Source organism: Zootoca vivipara, chromosome 10 (genome assembly GCF_963506605.1).
Source record: "Zootoca vivipara chromosome 10, rZooViv1.1, whole genome shotgun sequence".
In the NCBI taxonomy this organism is placed as follows: Eukaryota; Metazoa; Chordata; class Lepidosauria; order Squamata; family Lacertidae; genus Zootoca; species Zootoca vivipara.
The window spans coordinates 51,046,632-51,064,314 of NC_083285.1; the positions used below are offsets into that span (position 1 = coordinate 51,046,632).

At 45.0% G+C, this 17,683-nt stretch overlaps 1 protein-coding gene across 7 annotated transcripts in view; it reads right to left on the minus strand.

The window, feature by feature from the left end:
* Positions 1-17,683, minus strand: part of DENND2A (DENN domain containing 2A) — a 71,166-nt gene that overhangs the window by 16,535 nt on the left and 36,948 nt on the right. For 2 of the 7 annotated variants that reach the window (XM_035127977.2, XM_060279929.1), the window contains exons 5-14: positions 17,271-17,392; positions 13,180-13,377; positions 12,129-12,225; positions 11,220-11,270; positions 9,939-10,135; positions 9,166-9,275; positions 8,212-8,281; positions 6,225-6,302; positions 4,763-4,903; positions 4,306-4,454 (exon numbers count right to left, since the gene is read on the minus strand). In XM_035127977.2, the coding sequence (XP_034983868.2) occupies positions 4,306-4,454; positions 4,763-4,903; positions 6,225-6,302; positions 8,212-8,281; positions 9,166-9,275; positions 9,939-10,135; positions 11,220-11,270; positions 12,129-12,225; positions 13,180-13,377; positions 17,271-17,392 (1,213 nt within the window). The remainder of the gene's footprint in view (positions 1-4,305; positions 4,455-4,762; positions 4,904-6,224; positions 6,303-8,211; positions 8,282-9,165; positions 9,276-9,938; positions 10,136-11,219; positions 11,271-12,128; positions 12,226-13,179; positions 13,378-17,270; positions 17,393-17,683) is intronic. The other 5 variants (XM_060279933.1, XM_060279932.1, XM_060279930.1 and 2 more) reach the window with 5 other exon arrangements.

A 17,683-nucleotide genomic window follows, 5' to 3' on the forward strand; every position in this document is an offset into this window, starting at 1 on the left:
TCTCCTGTGTGAGTTAATCAGTCCAGCCTCCCCATAAATCTTCTTAATGGAGCTCCTTGTTGCGTCGAAGCAGCCCGAAGCAGCGCCATCTCAAAAAGCTCAAATCACTTTCGCTTTCTCTCACAGCCATGAAGATTCACGATCATTATAGAATTTACAGCTTTTTCAGGCAGGAGACCCAAACATCAAACCATAAACTCTTGGTAAATTAATGGATCTCCTTGCCCTATAGCTGAACTTAGCTTCAGGTCGCTGCTCCAATTTAAAGTGCGTCACAACTCATAAATCCTCCGAGCGCGTCCAGAACTCCTTCCGCCCGACTAGGGGGAGGCTTTTCTCATCGGCAACTCCACATCTTTAAAAAAAATATGCTCAGTAACAACAGTTATAAAGTTCAACTCACACAGTCTTTTGCTTCTCTTTCACTCCAAACAAGCCAGGACATCGCGTCCGGGAAGGTACGAGGCAACAATATGAAGGAAAAATAAAATAAAAACTTCCCTTATCGCTCCGTCCCCATCAATCCTTCTTCCAGATGCAGTACAATCTTTGACTCCTCTCCTTTCAGCAGCATAAATTTCTCAGCAGTAAACAGCGCTTCTTCCCCTCCTTCTGAAGTATGTCCATAGATTTAAGCCTAATTATCTTCTTTAACCATGGAAATCCCCGCCATGCAGATTAGCGTCCGGGAGTCCTGGCCCTCGTAAGTGCTCAGCCCAAGCTCCCCCCACTCCAAAAACAGTCGGAGTGGGTCTGGGGGCATCGCGGGCCAGCGGCCCCTCTCCGTAACCCCCGGAGAGGGTAGGGGGTTGCCATTTACTCCCCTAGCAACCGCCAAATTCCTTACGAAGGTCAGAGAGATGGAAAACAGGTCCGCCATTCCTGCAGGCGGAAACCGGAACCCACAACAGGGCCTTCTCAGTGGTGGCACTCTGCATTTAGATTCATTGCCCAGGCAGCTTCAGAGGTCAATGTCCTGGCTTCCTTTTTGGCTCCAACCAGGTGAAAATCTTTTCTTCCAGCCATAGTCTTAGTAGATCTATTAGTTTTACTACTTATTTTGTTTAATGCTTGCATATATTTTTTACTACTCTGATCCTTGTGTTAATATTGTTTACCTATATAATACATAATTTAATTTACTCTTTATGAATTGTACATGTTTTTCAATCCTTCTGAAAGAAGTTCCAAAAGCTGTGCCTGAAGGATGGCTAATACATACCTTAAAGTCAAATTCATGTCCCCAAGTTTGTGAAATTCAATTTACATAGAGAGGAGGTGGGATATTTTCTTGGATGCAAAAATAAGCATCACATTTTGGGAAACAAATATAAGGCACAATCTTGTCTACAGTTAAGCATGACCCCTCCCCACCAGGTTCACCATCCCATTGTCTTTTGTGCTGGATTGCATCCATGTTGTTCAAGATCGAAAAAACTACTTCAAAAAGTTATACATTCACATTTTTGCAAACATTTGATGGAGTGAGATGGATAGCATACAGGCAAGAAGAAGGAACCAGAAGGGGGCAGTAACATGGCTGGGCCACAGAGACAAATTCTCATTCAGAACATCTGAGCTTCTAATATTTTTCCACATAAAAAAGCAAGCCTTTTGCTTGCATCCATGAGGACTAGAAACTTCTCCCCTAGTGTTCAAAGCAAAAGATTCTCAGGATTCCAGTTCATACTGCATGCAGATGTACTCTGTCATTCTCTGCTCTGTTTTTCCATAGCTTGCCTGAATGTTTTTCTTGTCCACTTTAAAAAAAAAAACCCACCCAAACCTGACGGATGAATGAATTTTTGGCTCCTCTTATGGCGGAGACCTCTACAGCTTTCCCCTTCCTTCTCTCAGCCTCATGGATGCAGCAGGACTTTCTGGGAATTGTGAAAACAGACAGGCTGTTGAAAGCTGATCTTGAGCTTATAAGCGTCATTACTCATCTGTTAAGTTTTGCCTTGCTGGCTTGAAGAGAGAACTCAACTCCCTCCATCCTTAAGTGTTTAAGAAATGGCCGGTTGCCAAGCACCAGCTGCAGAAAATCTTAAAGGAATCTGCCCCCCTTTCTCCCCGCCGTAAGGTGCGGGCGGAAAAAGTTTTGCTTGGATCGCTTGCTGACAATAAACCAACAGCCACCTAAGCTAGTGGTAAGAATGCTAAGAATTGCATTGCCACATTAGACCAAGCTCCATCAAATTCAGCGAATCTTCTCAAGCAGTGGCTAGCTTTGTAAAGCTCACAAGTAGGGCGAGAAAATATGAGCATCTGATGTTACATATCCCCAGGTTCTGGTACTTAGGGGTGTTACACCGGAGACTTTTAAAATATGAAATTTTCTGTTTGTTATGTTGAATAGCTGCTGACATTCCTATTCTCCTGAAACCTGTCTTAATGCTTAAAAACCCCCACACATTTAATTTTAGTTAAAGCCATCTAAGCCTTCACACATAACCACTGACAGCGTAATCTCAGTTATCTCTCAACTGTTATGCAGTACAGACACCACTAAGATGACATTTCAGTGATAAATAGGGGTTGGGGGTGTGTCTGCCTGCAAGGGGAAAGCAATCTTGCTCCACACCCACCCACAGAAATCTCGGCCACGATGTCCCACACACCCACGTAGGTTATGCACAGCCGTGGGTGAACTGACCGGCTTCCCGACAATTTAAAAAAATTATCTTTGTTCAACGTATTGTCCTTTGAACAACTGGAAAAGCAAAATCCCTGAGATATCCCTGAAATGCACTGGAAACCAGTTCAGTCGGGGGTGGGAACCTTTTTCTGCCTGAGGTCTCAATTAACTCACAGGCAACCTACCAGGGTGGGGGTGGCAGTGGAGGGAGAGGACATCCGTGGTGGGCGGGACCTGAGGTTAAAGTGGGCGGAGCAACAGTTATAACTCCTAACCTTTGTAAGGTAGGGTACATTCCAGCCAGGCAAGAAGCCAGAGGTTCCTGCCCATGTCTCTCTCTAGGAGCAAGCCGGCAGTAAATGACAGTGTGTCAACAACAACAACAACAACAACAACAACAACAACAACAACATTTGTATACCGCCCTATACCTGCAGGTCTCAGGGCACTTCACAGGATAAAATCACAAAATAACACCACAAAATACATAATCAAAATAAAAACAAGAACAACCCAATAACCCCCTCCACACACACTCATTTTAAAAGGGCATTGAATGTCAGTCAGCCAAAGGCCTGGTTAAAGAGGAACGTTTTTGCCTGGCCAGTTGAGGTTATTAGCAAAAGCACTATCTGCACAGACGTGGCTGAGAATCATGAACACAACAACTCATCCCCAGTACGTCTTGCCTCCGAGAAGCAGTTGCCGAGGCTGAAGGTCCCTGCCTCCCCACAGCTGCCCAAGTCTCCTCCTCTCCAGGGATTTTCCCAAGCAATCGGAGACTGCATGAATGTGTCACCTCTCCTCCTTCCTTTTCATGCCTCTTCTGGTTCTGGGAGATCAGGGGGGAGGGGAGCTTGTTGCAGCAGGAGGGGGAGACACCCGTGACTCTTCCCCAGCCTGACTCATCTCTGCCTCTTGGCCTCCCTCCTGTTTCAGCTTCAGCCTCCGATTCTGGACTTCTCTCTGCTACAGACTCTCCCAGCTCACTGCCCCTCCAGCTTCCAACACCTCCTCTTCCCAGTCTCCTGCAGACCACTCACTGTTTCCCTGCCTCTGAGCCGCCTTCTCCGGGTGGTTCCCCAGCTGGTTCCTCCCACCATTCCTCTGCATCCAACCAGCCCATAACACCAGGCAAGCTATTGGCAGCATCACAGTTCAAGGACACATTCCTGACAAGCAAAGGCACTCAAAGAAAGGCACTGGGGTAAAGGCTGATAAAAGGTGGGGCCTGGAGGGTGGGGGCCCCAGCTGGCCCCCAAGCCTGAGGTTTCCCACCCCTGCAATGAGCACACTTAGTGGAGGTGGTGTGGAAATACCTGCTCATACACAAAGGCCACCTGAAATAAGGCAGCAGTGGCTGGTATTGGAGAGCAGTCAGCATGTGAACCCAGCTTGAGTTGGAGCCGACGGGAAGGAAATATGCACCCCGGAAATCTCAGCCGCAGAGGTATTGTTTTGCAGCTTCATTTCTCCCTCTTATGTCCAGAAAGATGGGAGCAAGCTGGCCCTCTTGATATCTAGGCCACATTGGAATATCGGGTTCAAGAATGGAGATGTGAGAATGAATGAATGAATGGGCATCAGAAAGGGGGAACCCAAGGAGAACAGATAGTAAATGTTCTATGCAATGTGAGGCACAGAAGCAAGCGGCAAAAACCTGTTACCTGAGTTTGTCTGCTATAAATATCACCCTTCTCTCTAGCAGCAGGGAAGCAAAGACTCTGCTTAAGTGCCGGATGCTGAGCGAGGAGAACAGGGACTCAAAGTCAACGTGCTCAAGCCTCGAGTCAAGTGGTCGGCGCAGCTCTATTACCTGGAAATGATAAAGAATGCAGCTAATGAAGAGAGAGTCTGTTTTGTGCATAAAAAGTCCCAGGTTCAACCCCCCAACATCTCCAGGTAGGGCAAACAGTGTCCTCTCTCTGAAACACTGGAGGTCTGCTGCCAGTCAGTGCAAACCATACTGAGCTTGGCCTGGTATAAAGGCAGCTTCCTATGATGGCAAAAGTCTGGTGCCTAAAATCTCACCCGAGGTACTTAAGGAGCCACCTCTGCCTGTTAACATTGACTTCTCTTTGGACTGCCACTCTACTTGCTGCCTGGCTTTGGTTTTGAGCTTACTTCTGTCCCAGAGCCAGGTAGGAAGTTCTTGATGCAGATGGTTCGGCCCAGAGCTGGAAAAGGAGCCTCCATGACGCTTCTCATAAGGGGCTGTACCAAAGCAGGAGAAATCCCACGCCTTTTCTCAACCTCATCCAAGATCTAAAAAGGCAGAAAAGCTGGTAAGTAAAACAAATAATATCTTCTACAAAAGACATGTCTGTTTCATAAGTTTGTCCTCTCCTTTTGCTGAGTTCTCACTTCTCTTCCAGTTTTTCCTCTCTCTTTAGGATGCAACAAAACATTCTTTCTTCAAAAAAAATCTAACTTTGGGAGATTCTAATCCAATGATTTCTTGTTTGGTTATTTTTTTTATAAAGAGGAATAGAGGGGAGAGGATTTATAACATATTACAAGAGCTGTCTCTTAGATATACTTAAACCACAAAAAAGCTGGTGAATCTTAAGAACTTTGGGGAAAGTCCTTATTTCATACCTGCTAATAACTACAGCAAGGTTATCCACATAAGACTTAACAGACGTACAGTGGTACCTTGGTTCTCGAATGGCTTAGTTGTCGAACAACTTGGAACCCAAACGCTGCAAACCTGGAAGTAAGTGTTCCAGTTTGCAAACTTTTTGCAAAAGCCGAAGTGTTACACTTCGGATTTGAGTGCCACATTTCCTTTCTGAGTGCTACGCTGAAATCTGTCTGTGTTTGCTATTTATTTTAGGGTTTTGGGTTTTTTTTAAAGTCTGGAACGGATTAATCTATTTTGCATTACTTTCTATGGGAAAGCGTGCCTTGGTTTTGGAATGGACTTCTGGAATGGATTAAGTTTGAGAACCAAGGTACCACTGTACTTGTTTCTTTGCAAATCGAACTCCACATGTGTCAGGGATTGCTCTAGCAGTGAGCATTCCCTGACAATCGCAGAAGAGAGGCACCCTGGCTCAGGCAGCATCCTAGAGCCCTTACTGCAACCTCAGACAGGATATCAGGGGGAGGGATCAGGGGAAGTGTCCAGCGGGGAAATGCCTCGCCCTTTTAAGTTCATGCCTGACATAAGACATTCCAAGGTGCGCAGGCGCAAAGGGAGGAGGGCAGGAATCCCACGCTTACTATGCTGGGCGAGGAGCAGACGCCAGGCATTGGGAGAATCTTCGTCAGACTGATCAGACATGTATTCTTGATACTGAATCACATTGTAAATATCAGGCAAAATAAAAGCCTTAAAGACAGAATGACTGTGGTACTAGTTTCTCAGAAGTAGTCAAACAAGGACCGTGACAACATGCTAGCGTGCAGGACCACTGAGCTATCTAGAGAGATAACCCAGATGAATGTTCTTATGGAATCAGAACACAGGCAAGGGCAAGTCTCTATTCTCCACCCTGCTCTAAATGATGTCCCAGAAGCATAAACCATCACCCAGCGCCCCCTTTATGTATAGCCCACATCATCCATCTCCTTCTCCATCTACCTTAGAAAAGAGGTTGAAACATCCAAGACGGCTCACAATGCAGTAAACTTCAGGAAGTCGCTTCCCTTTCCCACTGGGCTTTCAAGAGAGACAGACAAAAGACACACCCACACAGGTGCACAGTAGTTAACAAGGAGAAACAAGTCGGTGTTCAGCACAGAAGGCAGCTTCCCCCAAACTAATTCCCCTTCCGAAAGCTTGAAAGTATGAAAGAAACATTATTCATGTTTTCTAGAAATCTCATTACTTCTCCAACTAAATGATACTGAATATTGAGAGTTCGTAGCATCTTGTGGTTACTTGGGCCTGGTTGCAAAAATGAAATTGTGGTACTGTGATGAAATACTGAAAGCTATAATAATAACAATAATAAACGTGTGAGATAAAGATATGAACAATTTGTTCTGGACAATTCCTTATCATCACCAACACTAGATTTATAGCACAGTATCAAGCAGCAGGAGCAATTGGTGATTTTGATACTTGTGCTGGAACATAGTGTGTCTAGTTTAACCTAAGATGGAACAATTATGATGGGTTGCATCCAACCAAGTTCTCCTCAAGAGCTGACTCACTGAATTTAATGGACCTAAATTAGTCATGTCTATTAGTGCCAATGGCTGTACTCAAGAGTATGACTAACAATGAATAGGACCCTGCGTTTAATTGGTTCAAGGAATCTGATGGCTTTGCTCATCCTCCCCCACCCCCCAATAATCCAAAATTAGGGTGCAATTCAAACTCTTTTTGCATCCGGTTTCACAGCAGCTCTGGGGGTGGGGAGAAGCTGTGATGTGATTGTGTCGGGCTGGATTGCAGCGGCAGCAGCGGCTGAAGGCTGGTACAGCAATCTGCTTCCTCCTCTTGCCTTCTAATCTGACTGGTGTGCATGGCAGGGACATGGGTGCGATTGTTGTCCTGCTGCTCCATTAAGGCCATTGGGCAGAGTCTGAGATGAGGATTGAACCTTGGAAGCTGATTCCAAGAAATAAAATAACATAAAGAACTTATATTCCATGCACCACTGATAAATCTGGGGAAATGGTTTGTTTTCTCAAAAAGGATTACACCCTAAAATATGTAGCAGATCAACTACATTTTAGATTAAAAAGGAGGCAGACTCCAGGTACATTTGGTGGTAGTGTAAACTCATAGAAAGTTTTTTTAAAAAACTATGGTAATTTTAATAAAGGATGTTACTGGGTGTAAACTTCTGTGTGATGCAGGAGGATTTGTCTTGAGAGCCATTGAAAATGCAGTCAGGGAAGTAACATTGGCTTGTTTCAATCTAAACACTGCCAAGTTTGTTTGGTTTGGATGCCATGATGAGCTGTGGCTAACCAAAAGTAGAAACAAGAGCTTCCCAACTCCCCTTGCTGCACCAGAAAAGGAGAGGACCGGGGGGGGGGGGAATAAAGTAAAAAGGTAAATGACCCCTAGATGATTAAGTCCAGTCAAAGGCAACTATGGGGTGTGGCACTCGTCTCGCTTCAGGCTGAGGGAGCTGATGTTTGTCCACAGCTTTCCGGGTCATGTGGCTGGCATGACTAAACCGCTTCTGGCGCAACGGGACACCATGACAAAAGCCTGAGCGCACGGAAACGCGTTTACCTTCCCACCACAGTGGTACCTATTTATCTACTCACACTGGTGTGTTTTCAAATTGCTAGGTTTGAAGCTCATCCCGAGGTGGGGATTCGAACCGCCAACCTTCCAATCAGCAAGCCCAAGAGGCTCAGTGGTTTAGACCACACCACCACCTGTGTCCCTAGCGCTAGCCTGAGGGAAGGTGGGGCTTGTCCCCATCAAAATAAACTTTGGCCTATTTTTACATCCAAACACAGCCATTCTGCGGGCAGACTTGTTCAGTTACCTTTTTCACTTTGGAAAAGAGGTGAGTGTTGACAGCACAGAAGGGTTGCTACCTTTATTGATACCATGCTGTTTTTAGAAGGATTTCCTTTTTATTATTCTGAAAGATAGTTACCAGTAGCCTTCTGCAGTATCCGAACCTTCGACTGCCATCTTCACTAGTCAAGACAAATGAGAAAGTCTCACTGAAAGGACAGAGATATATAGATGATAAAAATGACTTCTGCCTTAACAAGGCTTTCTTTTACACATACTTTAGTAGGAGAGTTGGGAAACGTTTGGCCCTCCAGATGTCACCGAACTACAACTCCCATCATCCTTAGCCATGCTTGCTGGGGCTTATGGGAGTTATGGGAATTTCTGAAACTGCCCTTCAGAGTGCAAGAAGGGAGCTCTATGTTTGAATGCTAGGTCGGTAGAGGGAGTGTACTGTACTTGGATTATCTTGTCTTTCTTACAAGTTGGTTAGGGCAGCATAAACGGGACCCAGTTTATCTTCACAACAACCCTATGAAGTAGGTGAGGCTGAAAGATCAGGACTGGCTCATGGGCACCCAGCAATCTTCATGGATGAGTGGGGGGTTTTTGCCTGGATCTCCAACCCTGAAACTGTCTCCCTACAATGAGGAAATGATGGCTATCCAGAGGTTATTGGTCTCCATCGGCCAGCCAGCATGGCCAACAGCAAGGGATGATGGGAGTTGTAGTCCGGCGGCAACACCTAGAGGGACACAGGTTCCCCATCCCTGCTCTAACCGCTACACAACTCAGGGGATAAAGGTTCCAGATTGGCCATCTCTACCATGCCCACCTGCAAGCTTCCTAAAGGTCGGTCACTTGGTTGTGCTAGATTAGGAGGTCTTCTAACCTGAATCTGGGATAAGACAATTGCTTTGGTTTTCTCTCCTTGGCCTTACATAAAGTGAGCTCGCTTCTCCAGCTGGTTTCTTCTGTTTGAGCCTCACTGTTACCCACTGGGCAGGACTATTTTGGATGAGGGGAAGGTGCTATTGGGGGAGAGAGGGAGAGGGAGAGGGAGAGGGAGAGAGAAAATTATGATGCAACTTACCTGCTAAACTGGCAGACGGGTGTCCAGTCTTTAGCGTCAGGGAAGCAAAACTGAGGGATGGCTTTTAGCTGGTCCTCTGCTTCCCTCATGAATTTGAAGGAACGTTCAAGCTAGCGGAAAAAGAGAGATTAGGTTTCAGATTAGTGAAGAAGAGAGTGAAACAGCTTGAAGGACTGTCCTCTCTGCCCAGCTCTAAGATAAAACAAAGAGGTGATGGCAGAGACTGAGCTTCTGCCTGGACAGCTACTTGTCTAGCGTACCTGACCCTTCGTGTATTTTCCCCTCCAGCTGCCAACCAAAGCTTATGGATTCTTCCATGCAGTCAGCTTCAAAATGCATCAAGTTCTTTGGTGCCACAATTACCACACCATCAGAGGTAAGGCCTAATGCTAACATTTTAAAAGCCATACCTTCAGTTAGGGTGCTTGGTGATCTAAGAACAGAGGGACCTGCATTACACCAGGTAAGACTGCTGGTCCTCTGTGCCCAGTGCTGTTTTCTCTAAGGAGTACCAGCTTTCTAAAGGCCTCATTCAGAGGACTTTCCCATCACCTGCTACCTCTTTAACTGGAGACAAAGGATTGAAACAAGGACCCCTTACAGGCGAAGTATGTGTGGCTCTAACAGGATGATCCCCTCCTCGGATATTTCCAACCATATCTCTGAAGCAAGTCCTTCTCACCCCGGGGGGTGGGGTGGGGGAAACCCTTGTAGTTTCTCTGTCCAGCTACCATCTTGAGGTGGCAAAATTCTGCAACAGCACCTTCACTCACATGGCCCACCTTTAATGGAAACTGCTGGGTGACTTCAGGGACATACGGGGCACAAGCCTGCTTCTTGTGCAATGAGACCACTACGAAGTACTCAAAGAGTTGCCTTTCTTGGTACTCGATGAGATCCCGCTCCAAGGTTTGGTATCTGGGGGCTTGTTTCAGGCGAGACTTCACATGAACCAGGCGCTGGCTGTGAGCTATACAAAGACAGGCAAAGGAAGTCAGGTTTGTGTCACTTTTTTTGCATACTTAGTATTCCCATAATGCTTTGCAGTCCCCCACCCCACCCCTTTTCTCAATGTATTCTCCAAGATCTAAAGGGTTTGGTATTACTTCATGCTATGATGACAGAAAAATGTCCAAACTATGCCACAGAACTGTAAAGCGACATTATATGGAGGGCAAAGATGAAATGTAATATTAGAAGTCATTGTACCATGAACTTTGTGGTACAACGGGAGAGAGAGCAAAGTGACATACAGTCGGAGGAGTCAAAGCATGTCAGGAGTTGAGCATGTATATATTTAACTGCATAATTCAAGATCATTTTCTGAAAAGAAAAATATAAAAGGCTAGAAATATTTTCTGTGTTGGTTTAATGGTACCATTATTTTTTTAAAAAAAAATTGGTTGGATCCAAACTATGTTCATTGCAGTTAGTTGTTAATATTGCAATCAATGGGCCTTAATTACAACTTACTTTTCACATTGATTTCAGTGGGCCCCACATGCAAGTCACTTAGCCTGACTCAACCCATTAAGTTTACAAATTATTAAATAAAACAGGCATATTAAAACACCCCCACCCCAATGTGATTTTTCCCACACTCTGACCCTTTGGCAGCCCACCTCCCACTTCATTACATATGCGTGTGGACACAGGAAAAAAAAAGTCCAAATCCAAAATATTAATGTAGGACCTTATTTCCACCTTATCAAGGCTGTAAACCTGAATGCATGCACTCAGGAGGGAGTAGAAACCGGGGAACATTGTATGACTTATTTCTCAGTAGACTTGCACAGGGATGCACTACATATGAACTGCAAAGATAATGAGCTTCTCTGCAAACTGTGATTCTGGAGAGCAGCATCGGCTGTGTAGCTCTCAGAAAGCTAGGTAAATGGCATGTTCATTTTTACAGTATCTGAAAGTCTATGCAAGCACAGAAAGAAGTCCTGGTGCCTTTAGGGAAGGAAGAGTCTTGGGTGTAAATCATTCCTCAAACCCATAACTTCCATTTCAAAAATCTCTCTTTTGTTCACACTCCTCTGTTTTTTTACCTTTAAGCTTCTCTTCAGTGTCGCTGTCTGATTCGCTATTCTCATCTGTAACTAAGCAGGGAATAGAGAGGAAGAGAATAAAGATCTTCTACACTTTACAAACAAAAATAGCAATTGCCTCCTAAACCAAAATGCAAATGTCCTTCAAGACATTCATTTCCCTGAATTTTGTGGTGCAGCCCTCCAACCAAATAGTGCATACAAAACTGTGTAACATTAGGTTAAAGTGTGCAAAAAGATGCACATAGAGGTGAAAATAACGTACGGAAATGCACAGTAGGAGAAACAGCTTACAAAAAAGGGGGGTTATGCTAGGCAATAATTGCACGCAAAAATGTGTACGGTATATTGAGAAGGACTTCCTTAAAACAAATAAATAAAAAACTGCATGCAGAAAAGTGCGGACCTGAAGTTACGATTAGAAAACTGAGAAACTGAAGGTGTGTTTGAGTGTTTGCCGGAACAGGCATACACTCAAAGTATGGATTGGGGGGGGGGCTGAGACACTCCCACAAGCCCTGACCCCAACAGCCTCACATGCATCACACCCCTTATTAGTTCCTGACCATCCCAGTGATGAGCGGAGGAGATTGCAGGGAGCTTCCACTTGCATTCACTTGAACACGCGCCAATGCCTTGAGAACTCACGCCCCTTGTTTATCCCCAATGTGCATGGCCACTTATGTGCAGGCTGCCCCCGTCCACAGATACAGAGCTGGCGGGCTCAGTGCATGAATGCACCTTGAGAAATAAGACAGATTTGTCCAGCCCTTTCAGCTATTTAATATTAGAAAGCGTGCTGGCGGTGGTGGTGAAGAAACAAGAACAAAACCACAATGAACCCCCAAACACAGTTCAAGCAAACACCCCAAAGCTTCTCTGTCCCTTCCCTGCAAACGTCCTCTTTACCTCTTCCTGAGCTGCTCTCTGTAGACTGTGACAACCTCTTGACTCGCTTCTTCCCTCTGCGCACTTCATAGATGGCATTGATTTTTAACACCAGCTGCTTAACGTAGAGAAGGCAAGTCAGCGTTTTCTCCATCCACAAGTCAAGATAACTGAAAATCCTTTTCCGTTCCTGCTTCTTTCCTCACACTTCTTTTCCTTTGGCCCTTTCTATCCTTTTGCGCCAAGTATTCTTTCTCTTGGTGAGAATCTTCCACAATTCTGTACAGTATTTATTTATTTTTAAAGTAGTGTGCAAGTTAAGCAAATCTTAGAAAAACATTTAACCCACAGAACTAATTTGTAACATACCTTTAATCTATAAATTTGTGGTGTGAAACTGACTCTCTCTGGTTTGGTGAAGGTTGGCTTGCCAGGTACATTTAACATGTATATTTTGCCTTCTTGCACATCCTATTTAATGCACATTTAACCTGTATAGCTAATCTGGAACGTGCTATTAGTTTGGAGGTATTTTTCTTCCAATTTAGACCTAAAGTAATGGATCAAGGGCCTTCTTTACACATCACAAACTTTGATTCTTACCTTAGGTCTGGTATGGGGAACTTGTGAATCTCCAGATGTTGCCTGAGAAGAATTCCCAACATCCTTGACCATTGGGGCTTGCTGTCTGGGGTTGATATGAATTGAAGCCCACCAACATCTGGAGAGCCACCTGTTTTCTACCTTCTGGCTTAGGTACATCAGTCATATATCCTTTCACGAGACTGGCTCAACCCAAAGTGGGGAGGGGGAACAGTAATCCACAATAAGTGGATATTTCAATAGCAGTCAACTTAAATTTACAACTTCATCTCACAATGATCCATAAAGTTTTTGGCCTGGCCCGTACGGAGGGAACAGAAATTAAAATTCCAAGCCCTTCAGCATATCCTGTGAAGATTGATGACATCATATCCATATGCTTATTCTCAGTCTTCACTATCTGCCTGCCCTTCCCCTAAAAAAAAAACAACAACAACTGAGAGAGAGAGAGAATATCTGTGGGGGTTACCTTAGGAATTTTTCTCCTCCTCTTGCCATTTTGAGTATCACCCAAGGAGAAGAAAGTATCGTCAGGGCTACTAGGGGTGGAAGGGGGACTGATTCTGGAAGGAGAACACGTCCCATCTCGGTTGGATTTCCGTATGTCTAATAACTTGAAACTCCGCCGTTCCGAATTCTGCCGAAAGAAGATGGGCTTGGAGAGCAGCTGCGGAGGTCAGACAGGAACAGAAAGGAAAAAAAAACAGGCAGCAACATTTAATTGGAGATGCTGTGTTTCTCCACGGCAAAAGTAACTCCCACCCCAAGTGGGCAAAGCAGAAACATTACAGTAGTTAGAATACTTCTTGGCAGTTTATCTCTGGCCTAATAAATTTCAGCAGTTACTTTGATTTTCACTGGAAGGCCCAGCAAGATAATAGGAGACACCCTGATTCTGCATCGTGACAAACTCACAGCGGAGTCTCTTCCTTATAAGAGAAATAACTCTTGTTGCTTGTGCAACTCAGGCTGGCAAGCTTTGTAGCAGCAGCAGCAACAAAAAAGCCAGCAAAACCAAGCAACCAAAGACATTTGTATGGGAGAATGAAAGAGCTACTGTACCACTTCGGACCAAAAGTAACACGGGCCAGTAGTCTGTCAGGCTGTGGCTGTTTAACAATTGCTTCAGAGAAAAGTTTAAGCAGCCCTAAAGTTGCATATTTAGGGATTGCTACATTCCCTAACCCTGTCATTTAGCGATTGATTCTACCCAGTAATAATAGAGTGGTCTGGCACCTGTTCGTGGGTCTTCTGATATTCAAGTCCTGGTTTCGACATGGGAAACCCAAATACGAAGCTTGGCTTAGCCATGAAACTTACTCAGCGACCATTGGAACTGTTGAAAGGTTGGTGTGAGCATAAATAAGCTCTCTGTGTACTGGTAACTGCTCCAGAAATTATTCCTTTCCATTCACAAAACCCCAAACCCTAAGGGAACAGTCAGCCTCATCTTAATCTGGGGAACAGCAGCAGGGAAGAATTATTATAAGCTGACAGCCAAACAGGAAAAAACCTCAATGAATGTGATGGGTACTTCGCTTGGTTTCTTTGTTAATGCAAAAAAGAAAGAAAGAAAAAAAGACTACTTTTTCAATATTTTGGGGAAATAGCAATACCTTTTTGCAATAACAAGATCGTTTTGCAATCCAACAGGTCCTTATAAGAGAAATAACTCTTGTTGCTTGTGCAACTCAGGCTGGCAAGCTTTGTAGCAGCAGCAGCAACAGAAAAGCCAGCAAAACCAAGCAACCAAAGACATTTGTATGGGAGAATGAAAGAGCTACTGTACCACTTCGGACCAAAAGTAACACGGCAGACTAAAGAAAGGCAGGTCTTTGAAAACATTTTGTATGGAATCATCTCTTCCCACTCCTTTGAGCCGCATATCCATATATGTAACAATTAATAGTACCAGTACTGCAATGCCTCTTTTTACAAGCTTGCAACAGAGATGGGCTCCCAATTTCTCAACACTTCTCCCTGCTGGTTGTGCCTTCAGCCTCCTATTCAGTGCAAGAGGATTCCCACCCCCCACCCCTTCTCTTAAAACACTTTGGAAAAGACTATGCGTGTCCGCTGCACTCTGTGCAGCACCTAGCACACTTTAGCAACATCAAACCATGTTGCAAGGCATCCGGTAACCCGCACCTCTCTATTTTGACTCATCCAGGGTCCAGTTTCTGATCATAGAATCATAGAATTGGAAGAGACCACAAGGGCCATCCAGTCCAACCCCCTGCCAAGCAGGAAACACCATCAAAGCATTCCTGACAGATGGCTGTCAAGCCTCTACTTAAAGACCTCCAAAGAAGGAGACTCCACCACACTCCTTGGCAGCAAATTCCACTGTCGAACAGCTCTTACTGTCAGGAAGTTCTTCCTAATGTTTAGGTAGAATCTTCTTTCTTGTAGTTTGAATCCATTGCTCTGTGTCCGTTTCTCTGGAGCAGCAGAAAACAACCTTTCTCCCTCCTCTATATGACAGCCTTTAATATATTTGAACATGGCTATCATATCACCCCTTAACCTTCTCTTCTCCAGGCTAAACATACCCAGCTCCCTAAGCCGTTCCTCATAAGGCATCGTTTCCAGGCCTTTGACCATTTTGGTTGCCCTCCTCTGGACACGTTCCAGCTTGTCAGTATCCTTCTTGAACTGTGGCGCCCAGAACTGGACACAGTACTCCAGGTGAGGTCTGACCAGAGCGGAATACAGTGGTACTATTACTTCCCTTGATCTAGATGCTATACTCCTATTGATGCAGCCCAGAATTGCATTGGCTTTTTTAGCTGCTGCATCACACTGCCAGTGATAATCTGACAGTGATCAGATCCATGTGCCTGGGGTCTGGAGCTCCTTGAGTTTATGACAGTGAGCTAGGTGCCATGGTCAGTTTCCTCAGCAGCCCACCCCCACCCCCACCCCAAGCCTGCAATTGGCAGTGAGTTGAAGAGTCTCTTCTCCAGACTTAACAAAACCAGAGACTGTGATTGTCAGCTCACTCCCAACAAGAAACAGAATGCCTCATGCAGCTAGGAAGGTCAGCATTTTCTTGTTCACCTCCTATATATCACCCACAGAACAGGTGGGAATGAGGACACATCCCAACACAGAGTTTGCACCCTAGATGACAAACTTATTGTGATGTGCTCCAAGACACTCCACCCAGGTGTGTCCTGTGTGCCCATATTTCCTAGACTCCCATAAAAGCCAGTGCAATGGCACAGCTGCAGCAGACCATGACTCTTGCTACTCAACAGTTCCAAGGGTAGCTCCCAAGTGCCCTTATGCTCTCTGTACCAATGGAAGGTTCCCCATATTTTTGCTCTACTGTTGGTCATTCATTTTATTACTTCACGGCAAAGGCGGCCAGGCTTCAGCTTTGTGAAATCTACTTTTGCTTTTGTTTTTATAAGAAGCCGGAGATACGCCAACCAGAGCCAGCAGCAAAAGACATGCACATCAAATTTGAAAATTATGAGCTCGGGAATTTACCCCGAGTCCCAGAAGTGACCTTTGCTCACAGTCCTTCCACACAAAAATGATTACTCTCCCTTTCAGTATTTCAGCATTATGAAGGATGGGGTAATTTGTGTCATTGCTTTGGTTAAACAATGAGGTTGCAGAAAGTCACACCCTGGGATCTGCCAGTAGAACCCAACTCACCTTCTGCCCACTCCTCTTTTAGGACCACTATTTTGCCAATAGTTAAAAAAGAGAAAGAAAACAACCACCACCAATAACAACCCAAGGCTGTTGGTGAGGCAGGGTACAAAAATTAAAGATGGTGTGTCACAGGAGTAAGAACTGAGACAGGAGTCGAATTAGAATGTGGAAATAGGCTGATACCCACTAAAAGGGGCAAAAAGGAGCAAGCACTCCACAGCTTTGTAACAAGCCTAGAGATCCCAGATCGATGCCAGGCAGCTTGTAGCCAAAGAGAAATGCCAACAGGTTAAAAAATGGTGTGTGTGTGTGTGTGTGTGTGTGTGTGTGTGTGTGTGTCCCATTTTCCTAGCACCATTCCTTCCCAACCACATTAACACAGTCTCTTATATCAGGGGTGGCCAACTCCCAAGAGGTTGTGATCTACTTTTTTTTAGGGGAGCCAAAGTTGTTGAGTTTCTGTGGGGGGAGCTAGTGATCGACCAGTGATCTACCACAGATGTCCAGTGATCTACCGGTAGATCACAATCTACCTGTTGGCCACCCCTGTCTTATATGGTCTTGTAGTATTCTTGCATACCTTTGGCTATGGGCTGCTAAGGGCTGCCAATTCAACCCCACAGTGAGACGGAATCCAGAATGCACCATCCCAGAACCCATCAGGATTCAAGAAACATAGAATTCTCTCTCTCTTAACATCACAGAACTCGTTGGGCATGAAGTAAACCACACCAGGGAGTTAATCCAAGACAGGAAACCACACCAGAGGGCGAATCAGTAATCTTGTTCCCTGCAGGGCATCCATTTTCTCACCACTCTGCCTTTACAATGCCAGCCAAAACATATAACTTTGGGGCACTGGGTTTTCAAGTCAAACTGGTTAAACCAAGATACCTTTGTGGGTGTGCCAGGGACCGAAGATGAAGGAGACGCTTGGAAGTTCAGGACACATTTCTTCCCCAAGCAGCGGCTATTTGTCTCAATATCTTCATAGGGGTTCTCTTTTGCTGGTGGATCTGGAATAGGAAGACAGAGGCAGCAGATAATCAGCACACAACATTGTCAGCCTTTCAGCAGCTCAAGAAGAACTCAGGTGCTGCCCTTACCAGATCAGCGCTTTTAAGATCGAGGTCCAGCTAAGTCTTTTCCCACCCACTACCGGCAATCAGAAGATTTATCGTTGGACGGTTTAGCATGTTGCAAAGTATGTGAAGCTTCTCTCCCGCCATCGCTTAAACTCTAAGCATGGAAAAATCTTTACCTGTTGAATCTCTGTATGTTGAGCAACTGTACAAACATCCTAGAAG